This window comes from Lagopus leucura, unplaced genomic scaffold (genome assembly GCF_019238085.1).
Source record: "Lagopus leucura isolate 7727_CA_CO unplaced genomic scaffold, USGS_WTPT01 Super-Scaffold_100016, whole genome shotgun sequence".
Lineage (NCBI taxonomy): Eukaryota > Metazoa > Chordata > Aves > Galliformes > Phasianidae > Lagopus > Lagopus leucura.
In genome coordinates, this window is record NW_024962270.1 from 7,323,337 (window position 1) to 7,335,752 (window position 12,416).

At 41.8% G+C, this 12,416-nt stretch overlaps 2 protein-coding genes across 3 annotated transcripts in view; both read right to left on the reverse strand.

Moving 5' to 3' along the window:
• Positions 1 to 293: 293 nt before the first annotated feature.
• LOC122182907 (TLR adapter interacting with SLC15A4 on the lysosome-like) lies at positions 294 to 4,563 on the reverse strand. 2 transcript variants are annotated; one of them, XM_042876560.1, is made up of 4 exons: positions 4,453 to 4,563; positions 2,836 to 3,051; positions 2,304 to 2,400; positions 294 to 1,986 (listed from the first exon to the last, which is right to left on the reverse strand). In XM_042876560.1, the coding sequence occupies exon 4, from the start codon at positions 1,937 to 1,939 to the stop codon at positions 956 to 958; it is 984 nt and encodes a 327-aa protein (XP_042732494.1). In that variant the 5' UTR covers positions 1,940 to 1,986; positions 2,304 to 2,400; positions 2,836 to 3,051; positions 4,453 to 4,563; the 3' UTR covers positions 294 to 955. The 2 variants fall into 2 exon arrangements, with proteins under 2 accessions (XP_042732494.1, XP_042732493.1); XM_042876559.1 differs by having other exon boundaries at positions 2,836 to 4,563.
• Positions 4,564 to 5,736: 1,173 nt separating this feature from the next.
• SH3BGRL (SH3 domain binding glutamate rich protein like) overlaps positions 5,737 to 12,416 on the reverse strand; it is a 30,280-nt gene continuing 23,600 nt past the window's right edge. Inside the window, exons 3-4 of the mRNA XM_042876526.1 lie at positions 12,274 to 12,354; positions 5,737 to 8,521 (exon numbers count right to left, since the gene is read on the reverse strand). Coding sequence (XP_042732460.1) covers positions 8,489 to 8,521; positions 12,274 to 12,354 — 114 coding nt within the window. The 3' untranslated portion in view covers positions 5,737 to 8,488. The remainder of the gene's footprint in view (positions 8,522 to 12,273; positions 12,355 to 12,416) is intronic.

Here is a 12,416-nt window from a genome sequence, read left to right on the forward strand (position 1 = left end):
CATTTCATAATGGTGAGACAGTGATTAATTTTCAGTTGAAATGCTTGCCAAGAGGAAACAAAACAAAACAAAACAAAAAAAAGAAGAAGAAAATAGGTTTGAATGCTAAGTGATGACATTTTCATATCAAGAAGTACATTTAAATTTCCAAATGAAGATGAAGGAAGATTTCCAGGAATGCTGCAGTAGTGTTAGCTTGCTGAGGTTGCTTGAGCTTCATTTTCAAAGAAATAGAGTCCACTTACCAAAAATACAAACTGAATATATAATACGCCAAAGGAAAGCTGAGAGGATTTCATCAAAGGAGTAAAATTTATTTGAAACATTTTTACAGAAAATATTTTTAAATTTTTGATCAGCTACCTCACCTAGATGTTCTTTGTGACACACTCTATCTATGCAGTATCAACATACATATGCAATGAGTGTCTTGATTGATGTTTCATGTTGATACATTTCCTGTGTATGATTCCAGACACGAAATAATTCAGTCCTGAGCATCTCCATCTGCTGACAAGATTTTCAAACCAAAGAAATCTTTTCCCAGCCACTGCGATCAAGCTTTGCAGAACAAAATTTGTACTTGAATACCCAAAACTTGAGCTTCAGCTCTACAGCACAATCCAAAGTCCAGCAAGGACTCTTACATAGAGATGGGTGGATCAGTCTCTCAGATAAAAGTTTTAGCAGCACTTCTGCCTTGATTGAATACTTTTGCAGAAGTAAATACAATGAAACATGAGTACATTACTCATACAGACAGAGTCTTACAAGGAGGTCATACACATTTTTACAGGGAAATCAAATAGAATTTTAGAGATGAATGCATTTCAAATTCTGCATGAGAAAAAAGAGAACAGAGACCTTTACGTTTTTACTCTGCTAATGATCATCGTAGACAAAGTATGGCTTAAGCCATTAAGTCTGTGGTGTCTACATGCTTTCATTTTCCAATCTAATCCTTAGAATGAAACATTGGTAAGTGACCTGTATTCATCTCTTCAGCTGAGCAGTTCAGACACGATGCAAGCCACGTCCTGCAGCATTTTTTCACACCTGCTGGGTTTGATATTTGCAAATTTGGAGTACTGAACTCAGAGCTACTTCTATTGGTAGTGTTGTGCAAACTAAACAAAGCTAAAGACTGTAAGAGCACTTCTCTGGCTTTTGATGTTTCTATGTTCTTCTCCTGGGATATCTGAGAGCTTATCTGATCCACATTACTTCTTACTAAACTGCAAGTGAGGAGGTTTCTTACAGAACCACACCTGGTCAAGATTTCTTCAAAAAGCTGCTTATAGAGCTCCGCCACTTTTGCTTCCATATAGTCATTGAGCTGAGAGTTTGAAAGAGGCTCCTCACAGAACATCATGCTCATTTCTCCAGCTTCGTCTCCAGACAGGAAATTTACACCTGGCTTTTCAGGATGCTCACACAGGGGAGACTGACCAAGAGGAATATCTACAGACAGTATAACGGGGCCGTCAGAAAGGTCATCACACACATGGTCCAAAACACAACCTGAATCGCAGGTATGGTCTCCCACGTGGTCTCCCCCAATATGTAAGTCAGGGTAGTTTTGATAAATGCTGTTGCAAGACCAGGATCGACACAAATCCATCTGTTCATTACTTTGTTGTCTTTCAGGGACACACAAAGCTCGTGACACGGTTCTCCCAACCGCTGCCGTTTGATTCTTCGCAGGATCTGCTGCGGATCTCTGTTGAAGACCATTCTTGTTTTCCATTTTGTTGCTTTCAGCAGAGATCTTGTCCAGATTCTCAAGTCCATCATCAGATCCTTTAATTTTTGGGTTGTCTACAAGTTTCTCTCTCCAGATTCCCTCTTTATCCTTTTTGGCTGCATGAGATTTGTGAGGCTTATCTTGATGACAGATATCTTTATATATGAGCCTAGTTAAGATGCCTTCTGCCAACATGATGACAAGTGTGAGTAACAGTCTAATCACCAGAATTCCATGTAGTTCTATGAGTGAAAGAAAGATGAGAAAAGTACTTTAAGCTCATTTGGAAAATATTAATTACAATATAAAATGAACAATGTATATTTTATGAAGACAGATTGTGATTTTGCTTTTTCTCTAGAATATTTATTTTAATAAAAAGCAAACTGTTTTTCTAAGCATCTAATCTATACTCAGGTGGGGAGATATAGGAAGGGCATTCGCTAGGTTGTTCACCTCTAGTAACACACTTCTGTACCTAGGTATCTCTTCTGCATTGTGGCTAGCTGAGAGAGATGATACTCACGAGTTGTTAGTGGGTAAGGATTCACATAAATACCTGCAAAGCGATTTCATTTGATGGCTACATCATTATCATCAGTTACAAAACAACTTTTTCCATTGGAAGACAATTTCTATGCGCTCAAGAGCTGACACTGGAAGGAAATAAAAATCCAAGTCAGACTTAAAGGTTTTACAGATTTACAAAATGCACAGAAATAATCAAGTTAGCTGATAGGTCTCAGAAAAAATCGGGTACATTTTATGATTATTTATCATTGCTTTTCAATTCACCTACTGTTGACAACATTTTCTTAAGCTCTTAAGGGACTTAGGAAACTTAAGTATTGTTTTCAAGAGACAAGGGCACTCAGCAATCTAAAGCTGGTTGAACATCAATGGTTGCAAATGTTGCTGTATTGCTTTGAAAATGCTTACAGTGCTAATATAAAAGCTAAAATGTGGTCACTATAGAAAAATTACATTCTCTTTTAAATAAGTAGTGCCTGCATTCTGGAACAAACCATAGTGGGGGGGGGGGGCAGAGGAGGGTGAATGAAAATATAAGAGTACAACAAGCTCAGACTTACCAATTCCAGCAGAGTTAGAAAGCTGGATTGTTACATAGCCAGTAAGTCCCCGACTACAGCTGCTCTAAGGGAACAGTCTCCCATACTTTTTCTTCACTGCTGTGTGAGCAATAACTGGAATACATGTGATTCAGTTCCCCATTTTGTTTTCCTATAAAACAGAAGCGATCCCACTGGAAAAAGTGTGCAGTCTTTGAGTCAGGAATGGCAGCAAATCTGAAAGAGGACGTTACAAACATGAACTGAGATGTTTCTGACTGAGGTACAATGCTGACTAGATAGGAAGTACCAAAAATGCACCACTTAAAATCAACAAGGATTACTAAAAGCTCAGTCTGTATGTCACCAGGCTGTTCAAAAACGAAACTGAATTCCAAGGACCACTTCTGTGTAAGTTTAGTTATTTATACCATTTCTTTTTTTGGAACAAACAGCTAAATTTATAGCCTTGCGAACTCTTCCTGGTGGAAAGAAATTGACAACTTTGTGAAGCAACTTCAACAAAACACCAAAACAAGGGAGAGGGGGAGAGAAAGAATTGAAGTTAGCTAAATTAGTCAGGAGTGATTAAAATAAGTCATCCTTCATTTCAGTTCTACCCTGGGGCTGGAAATGTGTATCTTTACCCATCAGATCACTTTACATTGGAAAAACCTTGTATTTGCAAACACAAAATAAGAACAAGACAGAACAAAAGCTGCTTTGGAAGTTGAATGCAGATTGCAGTCAGGAGAATCAGAGTCAACAAGATGAGTGTCATAATCCCAAGGCTATTTCTGAACTACAATGATTACAGGAAGATGAAATTTTGATGTCTCATTCACACATGGAAAAATAAGATTACACAATTACAACACTACAAGGGCTGCTCTGAAAGTAGTGCTTACTAAGCTTTGATGTCGGCCCACAGTGTCAGAGGCAGATGCTGGTGGGACGGCAGTGGGGGCTGAACCTTCCTTCCAGTATCCCATGAGATTCTGTTGCCGTGTGACAGACAGCAGCAGAGGGGCAGACTGACAGAACGGCGTCTGACATGGAAGGGCATTTGAAGCCAAGGGGTGGAATTTAATTCCTCCATGCAGCAAATGGCACCTACTGACGTTCATTGACACCCAATGAACATTTCTGGATTCCAACAGCGGATGTGGCCCAGCGAGGCAGCAGGTACTACGTTTCAGCAGCAGTGACAGCAGCACTGGCTCACCTCCATTGGTGCAATTTGTATGAGCGAGGCACGCAGGCTCTTGTTCATTACAGGTGAAAATACACAGCTGATGGTGGTGACTGCATTGAAAAACAGCGTTTTGTAGCCGAGAATTTGCTCCACCAGTGTTACTGTGCTCTTTGTATCTGTTGTAGTTTCCATGGAAATAAATTGAGGGCATTGCTTTCAGAGCAACCTGCCTACATAAACAATAACCATAGCAGCAGGTAAACAAAGCCCTTAATTTCAGGTCAAAACGCACACCTTCTGTGCATACAAACATGAAGTAGGAGTTGATACATTTTTTTTTCCAGGCACAGCCACTTCAACCGCTCATTTCCCTTGGAACCAGCAGTGCCTCCTTCCAGCAGCCCCACTGCCTGCCCGTTTCCTTTCTGCACATCTCCACATACCCCGAACGCGGTTTTTCGTTCCAGCTCCCTGCCGCCGCCCGCCCTGCCTGCTCCCTGCGTCTTCCATCTCCTGTCACAGCACACAGCTGCAAACAAGCGGCTAAGTACGCTTTTTTTTGTTCTTACTAGGAAGCATTAAGATCTCACAGGCTGCGCTGCTCCTCCCAGCCCGGACGCAGAGCGGCGGTGCCACGCCTGGGGCGCCGCTTTGTCCCCAGCGCGACCGCCGCGCTGCAGCCAGGGGGCGCTGCTGCTGTGCGCTGGTGAACTCGGGACAGAAGCTCCCTAACCCGGGGCACGCGCCTCTGGGGCCGCTTTGCAACGCGCGGAGGCGCGAAGAAGGACGGCACTGAAAGCCGTAACGACCAGAACCACCCGACCGCAGCACCCCTCAAGCACACCGCCGCCATTCCCCTCCGCCCCGGCAGCCTGAAAGAGGCGGAAGGCGGGGCGGAGAGCCGATTGACAAAGGCGACGTCCGTTCGGAATGGCGGGGCGGGCCCGCCACGTTCGCTGAGTGGCGGCTGGTCTCCGTGGCAACAGCACGAAGCGACCGCTGGGAGGAGCGGGGCGGCGCTGCCGCCGGCGCCGCCATTCCGGGGTGAGCGGCGCGCCGGAGGCGCGGGGAGCTGGGCGAGGGATTGGGACCGCGAGTGAGGCGCGTAGTGCAGCTCGTGGTAGCGAATGGCAGCGTCAGACCACAGCATCTTCCATGAGGTGCGGGTCGAGAATAGCGAGAAACGGGTAAAAGCCCACGTTAATCCGTAGGAACTGCACTGATTGCAGTTGTAACCTGAAACAGCAAGTTAGGGAAACACTGTGTGCGCACACAGGGTTTGTTTCCCCGACAGAAGTGTAACTGTGTTACCGGCACTGGTTTTCTCCTAGAACCAAAGCATAGCGTCATACCACCACTGGGAAGGACCCCTTGCGATCGGCACAAAGCTAATGAACTACACATCTCGAAAAAGCGACTGGGAATGTTTGGCAAGCTTTACAGGCACGGGGTGAAGTTGATTGCCCGGCCTGCTTTCAATTGGGAACTGCCTTAGGCAAAGAGTGGGAAACATTTCACTTCATGTAGGTGTATCCCAAGTAATTAAAACCCATTAGCTGCAAAGGGTGAGAGATCCAGCAGATTCAACATGCAGCAGCGATGGATATGTGACTTTATGTTGTTTAGATGCTGCACTTCAAAATCTTGCATTTTCATTTGGAAACTCCACTTCTTTAACCTTACAGTTCACTTCAAACCATAAATAAAGCATGCAAAAAAGTCAATAGTGTGAGAAAGCATTCTAAAACGGTTTTATTGGAATGATACAGGAATGGTTAGTAATACAGGTTAAGTCCTGATTGCCTGCCATCTACATAGAAAAACATAAAATGAGAAACGAACAAATTCAGTTCTTGTGTCCATCATTAACTCAGGTATGTGAACTAGAAAAGTAGCATAGAGCAACACGTTGCTAGCACTGCCAAATTCAAACAAGATGTCTGCATCAACATTGTCACACAGTCCCACAACAAAGATATTTTAGGTATTTTTCACTTTGTGTTGCTGCCTTGTTCCCCGGACAAAGAAGTAATTCAGTCTGTCTCAACAGAGCTTTCTTAGGAATGCTGATACAGTTTGAATGCTACCATATGGCAAGGATGGGGGACCAGACCAGGAAAGTGAGTTCGCTTTCTTAACCTGGTAATTCTCTCAACCATCAGAAACAGAGACTGACCTCATTTCAGAACGTTCTGGGTCGCTGAACTGACAGAATTCAGCAGTGACTTTCAATTACAGCTTCTTCCAAATAATGACTGTAATTCACAAAACTTACTTTCCTTACACAGGAAACACAGGAAATCGGAATGAGGATACTGACTTGCGTGTCAAATTCCACTTTCTTCGCAAGACTTCACTTAGTATTCTGAAATACTTTCTCAAAAACTTGGCCTTCAGTTTAGACATAGAAAAAGATTACACAAATATGAAGAAAGAAAAATCACCTCCATTTTGAAAGATGAAATTACAGTGAACAAGAATAAGACACTAAACTTACAACAGTACTTCCACACTCAAAAGATCTTAAAAATAAATTTCACAGAAATTCAGTAATTACTGATAAAGCTTGTTAATAAAAAAAGCACAAATGCGTGTGTAAATTTTGAAGGTAAAGCAACATTAATCTATCTGTGTGTAATTTGACAGCGTGCTTGCATTTTTAAGCGCAAGCTTTAAGCCAACTTGCTGGCTCCCAAATCAGAAAAGATGAAAGGTGAAATAAATGTGTATGTGCCTAACTTGGCTCCATGCTAGGTCCTGCTCCCTCTGGCATCTCTGGAAGTTTCAACATGAACTCTGCAGAAGCAGAGCTGCTCTCCAAACACAGCAAGTAGCTGCATTTCTGTTTTAACAGATGTTGACAAAATCATTGGTTTCAGTGAATGAACAAAAGCCCCAAAGAGACATCAGGGAGGGAAGTATTTAATTACTGCACTTTAAACCGTCTTTGTAAGCCGGAGTTGTTACTTCTATCCTGTTCCTAATTGGAGACTTTAAAACTATGAACTGTAAACCATTTTGTCAGGTCTCTGAAAAGCACTGCATACATTTCAAAGCATAAATGGGAAATAACCGCATCGCATGATACACTGCAGTCTTTCGCTGAACTGTACCACCTGTTTCTTCATAAAGCAAAGAAAATCAAAATATGTGTATGCAGAGCTATTAGAATGATCCTCTGACTATAGCAAGGACTAATTACCTTTCTGTATTTTGATGCTTTGAGGGGATAAGTACATTATGTGGTGCATAATGCATTTTAAATTACTCACACATTTTTAAAACCTGCTTCTTATCCTTCAGGGCACTTGTAATTATCTGCATTTTTGCAGAACATGGCCAAGAAATTCAGGCTATCTCATGAGCACTGGGAGAACAGACAGGTTAATATTGCACGTGGTAAATTCACCAATACAAGACACTTTAATGGGTTCACAATTCCTGTAATAGCTTGATGATATGGCAATAGCAATGGAAATAAGCTTTTAAACCTTAAAAAAATCTTGGATAATTGCAATAATTCTTGCTATTCCAACATTTAACTTTACTCATTTGAAAAAATACTATATGAATCTAATGACTACTTGAACATGCATTAAAATGCCTAACACTATAAGCAGTGTGAACTGGTATTTTTGTAGAGAAATACATTAAAGGCGTTCACCCTTACACAGGTAAGGAAATGCCACTTCTGGCCATTTTGGCTTAATTGCAACATTGCCTGGGAATCAGCATGTATTTCTTTGAAGTGCACTGAATCTTGCACATAAACGTGTAACCAAGTCATGCTTAGGCAGCTGTGTGATGAACTTGCCAACGAAAAGGCTGTCCAGCGCCCACATCTCTTTTTCTTTGTCAAAAGAGCCCTCACAAATCACTTAAATGAGAAACACGTGACATTTTTTTTTATCATCTGTACAGTGTGTTACAAATCTTAAATATCCATTCTACAAAAGAACATAACTTTCAACAGTGACTACAATGGTTATAATACACACCACCACCTACAATTTCATCTGAAACCAGAATTTAAAGACACTGAAAAGCTGCGTATTTCTGTAATGTTTTTGAGGCAACACAGGCACTAAAGCTGTATCTGACAAGGTTTTAGATAGTTGCTTTTTTTCCCTATATTTTAAATAGTTGGATTCCTGGGTATAACCACATCTGTATTAAAATAGCTTCTTGAAGTTTACACAAAATGGACAAATTGCCAAGACAATTTAAACTATGTGAAAGCCATTCGTGTCCAATTGCTTCAGTTTCCTATGCTTATAACTTCGTAATAGTACACCCATGCTTTCTACCTTTATGTTCACATTTTCATCTTGTGTTCAGATTTGTGTTATGTATGGTGAATGCTGCAAGCACCAATCAATTGTTAGAAATCACATCTATATTTCTTGAAGCAGAGACAGTTTTACTATTTTATAAAAAGCTGTGGAAATTCCCTTTACAGAGCATTAAGGCAGTTGAAATTCACGCTTGTTGCTTTGCCAGTGCTTCAGCTTCCTGAAACAGCAGAACAGAAATACATGTATTAGTACATTATGAAAGATAGCAATGTACACATACCTATGTTAGGCAGCAACATATGTCATTAAAAAATGCAGTTGTCTGTGATTAAGAACTGAACAGCACTGAACCCAACTCAAAGGATCTCTACTGCCCACGGTTACATGAAGTCACATAAGGCACTGGCTTCACCTCCAGTTCTGACCTAGCTCAGGCAGGACTCGTAAAAAATGTCCACATTGTTCCCATTCCTCACCTTTCTGCTATGCATGCACAGAGCAACTTCAGTTGTGCAAGTTTAAACAGAATAAGAACAGATATAAAGAGTTGTCCCTTGTTTATTGTTAGGACACAAGAACTGAGATCAGCGACTATTTGAAAAACTACAGACAAATGACAATATCATATATATTAATACATATAATATATTCATTAAAAACTTTACATTGAATAAAGGGGAAAAAAAGGGGAAAAAAAAAAGCCTTGGAAGAGACATAATTTACTTTTCTAATTAAACACTACCAAACAACCAGAAACCACCATTTAGTTTTTGCCCTCCACAGCAGCCTGAGAAGTCAAAGAGAAGGAGACCTGCAGGTGAGCTCCAACCCAGGGCTGGCAGTGGGCCTTGTCCTGGCACCAGGACTGCTGGCACTCAGTGCCACATCCACATGTGTCTTGAACACTTCCAGGAACTGTGACTCCCCCACCTCCCTGAGCAGCCCATTCCAGTGCCTCACCACTCTTTCAGAGAAGAAATTTTTCCTAATATCCAACCTGAACCTCCTCAGTGCAACTTGAGGCCACCAGTGCTTGTAGTATCACTGTTACCTGGGAAGATGATCAAGGAGCAGCAGAAGCAGTTCAGCAGGCATACCAGTTCATCTCTAACATGTACTGGTACACACCAGGAGGATCATTAAAAAATGGTAGCCTACATTTTTCACTCTTTGTTTTTTTGTACAGTCACCACAGAAGTGAGAGAATGATATTATAGAAGAAATACAAAAGGATTTTTTTCCTGAAAGTGGTTTCTTGCGTACTTCTGAGTGAAGATTAATTGAATTACCTGCTAGCAGCAACGTGGCCTACAGAACGATGAACAGAGTCATCATGCTCTCACTTCAGGGCGGAGTGTGCCATTCGTTTTAAAGGAAATCTGCTAAACATAGCTTTTATTTAATTGAGTTGTTTGCTTTGGTGACTGCACAAAAATTCCAGAAGATAACAGTCTCAACAGTATCATTAAAATGAGACAGTATGATAAACAAGTAAATAAATAAAAGGAGGAAGGACTGTGAAAGGACTTTCTCAGAAGCCTGTAAGACTCATCAGAGAGGGGATGTGGGCAGTGACCCCAGCCTGCAGGACAACCGTCCCACACTTATCTCCATTATCACTCAGGGGTTGTGCTGGCTCTGCTGGCACACTGCCACACACATCCCAGTGTGCTGCTGCCTGCCTGAGGCCGTGGGAATGGCCCCACACTGTATGCCAACTCTGCTCCCCTGCTCTGCTCCCTGCACAAACACCATGGAACAGAGGGGAACCGGGATGTTAGCGAGCCATGGAACTCGTGGAAGGGCAGCCCATCAGTTTGCAGCACAAAAAGCAGGTGAAAAAACGGGAAGATTAGAAAGGACAACAAAACGTGGGGGAAAAAAAAGGATGGTGTAAATTGCCTGGAAGACATGCAGCTCTTTGAATGGAAACAAGAGGAGATGGATCTCTTGGCTTTCTAACAACTCCATTAGGCAGTTGCTGGCAGTACAGAAGTGACACCTGGCCTTTTCTTTTTAGGCAGTGCTAAGCTGGAGGAGACTCCGAGCATTTCTCTCATCTCCAGGAACAAACACCAGGGCTCAGCAAACGGTTACTTGCATCTCCTATGCTCACTTCTGAGCTTCTGTTAATTTTGTTTAGCATTAATGTTGGAACTTTGTATTCAAACACCTTTCCAAATCTCTCTTAACGACATGTAATGGAGGTTTGCTGCCAAGACCTTCTCTTGCTGGTACACAGGTTGATCCCAGACTCCTTTCACTTTATCTAGCAACACAAGGTCATTAACTACAGTATTACAGCCATCCTGTAAATACCAACTGCAGCATCAACAAATCAGTTCCTCCTTCATGGCACAGGCAATCAGCTTGATTTGACATAATGTAATTTCAAGATGGATACCAAAAGTCAGAGCAACTGCATGAAGCACAGGGTACAAACTCACTTATGCAAAGGTTATCTTCATTAGCTCATACTGCAAGCTGTAGCAAATAATATGAGAATCCAGCAGTGTACAACTGCATTAATGTTCCTCTTGTTTAAAACTCATCTTTTCCCCCTAGGTCAAATCTGAGCAACTAACAGCCACACAGACTGTTTCTGCCAAAACAGCAATCTAGCAGGTTAGGTAAGCAGCAGCATCTGTAACTGCTGTGGAGACAGGTGACCTGATTCGTTATGGCACCAGCTGCATTTCCCAGACCTCACAGGTAAGAGGAAATGCAAAGGCTTTCCTGCACGCCTTCCCTCTCCTTGGTTCTGTCCTGCTCACTCTTTTGTGCAACATTGTGCAGATGTTCTGAGAAATAAACAGGATCTAAACACGCACTGCACTGTGTGAGCTGGCCTCCTGAAGCCAGCAATGCATCGTGCTGGGGCACGTATCACAGGGTTTGCTCTGTGAAACTCCATAAGAGGCAGAGCTTTTTCCTCACTACACTGCTCATTAGTGGAATTAACCCTAGAAATTAGTTTGGTGCCCAAAACTGTCTCAGTCTGACCCGCAAGTTCTAATGCTTAATACTAACTGATCATCATCCTCTTTTAAAATTAGGTCTCTGAGTGATGCACACAGTGTGACCTTCAACTCTTACATGAATAAAGTTGAAAGGAAACGGCGTGTTTATCCATTGGAACAAGAAAGCTGGAAGTGACCTGGAGGATCCTGCTGCCCTCCAATGAAACGTAAAAAGCAGGCTTGTCCCATCCTATCTAAATCAAAAGGAGAATTCCAGCCCATTGAGTCGGCAAAGCAGCAATCCAGTTTGTAATTGGCAAGGAAAACAAGGCTTCAGATTACAAGCTGGAGATAAAACTGCTCTGCAATAAGAGCACATTATTTCAAAAACGGTGATTCTGGTTTCATTGTATTTCCTAGAACAAAACAAAGCTTTATGACTTCAGTACATTAAGGCTACATGATTTAAGTATTTATTTATTTGTTTTACACTGAATTGAAATAATTCTTTTCATGTGTGTGTGGCAGTATTTTTCATCCAGATTGCATATGCATTCCTCAGTGCAAATACTAGCTGATCTTTCACTTTTTCCCCAGAGTGTGCAATTTGGAAAAAAGTCCTACGGTAAGAGACAAATATACTACTGAAAAACTCTACCAAGCTTTTTTTGTTTTGTTTTTCTTTAACCAACAAAAGCATTTCCATTAAGTTGGAATAAAGCAGGGTGGCTCCACACTGAGGATACCAAAAGGACATCAGTACCGAACACAGATTTTCTGGTAAAAGGAGGGGAAGGAAGATACCTCCAGGGAACACAGCACTCTCCAAATAAAGCAGCACATACTGTGTTGCTGTGATGTTAAAGTCTGAAAGCCAGTCTGTGGACAAAGTGAAAATCAGTCCAGTATGTAGATTCACTGTGACACCCTCAGAACACATAAAATATCCTGCCATGAGCAGAAAAGAACAAGGTATAAAGTATAGGTTGTGGTAAATGTACACACCTACCTTTGAACCAGGTGGCGCAGTCAAGCCTAAAAATGCATATACTGCATTGTTCTCTCGAGCTTCGAAGAAAGCTTCATAATCCTTCACGATGGGATTCAGGGGAAAACAAAACAAAGTAATTACTACTTTTCAGAAATAATCAG

Coding starts and splice junctions, on each gene's coding strand:
- LOC122182907 (XM_042876560.1), bottom strand. CDS start 1,939: ATGTTGGCAGAAGGCATCTTAACTAGGCTCATATATAAAGATATCTGT.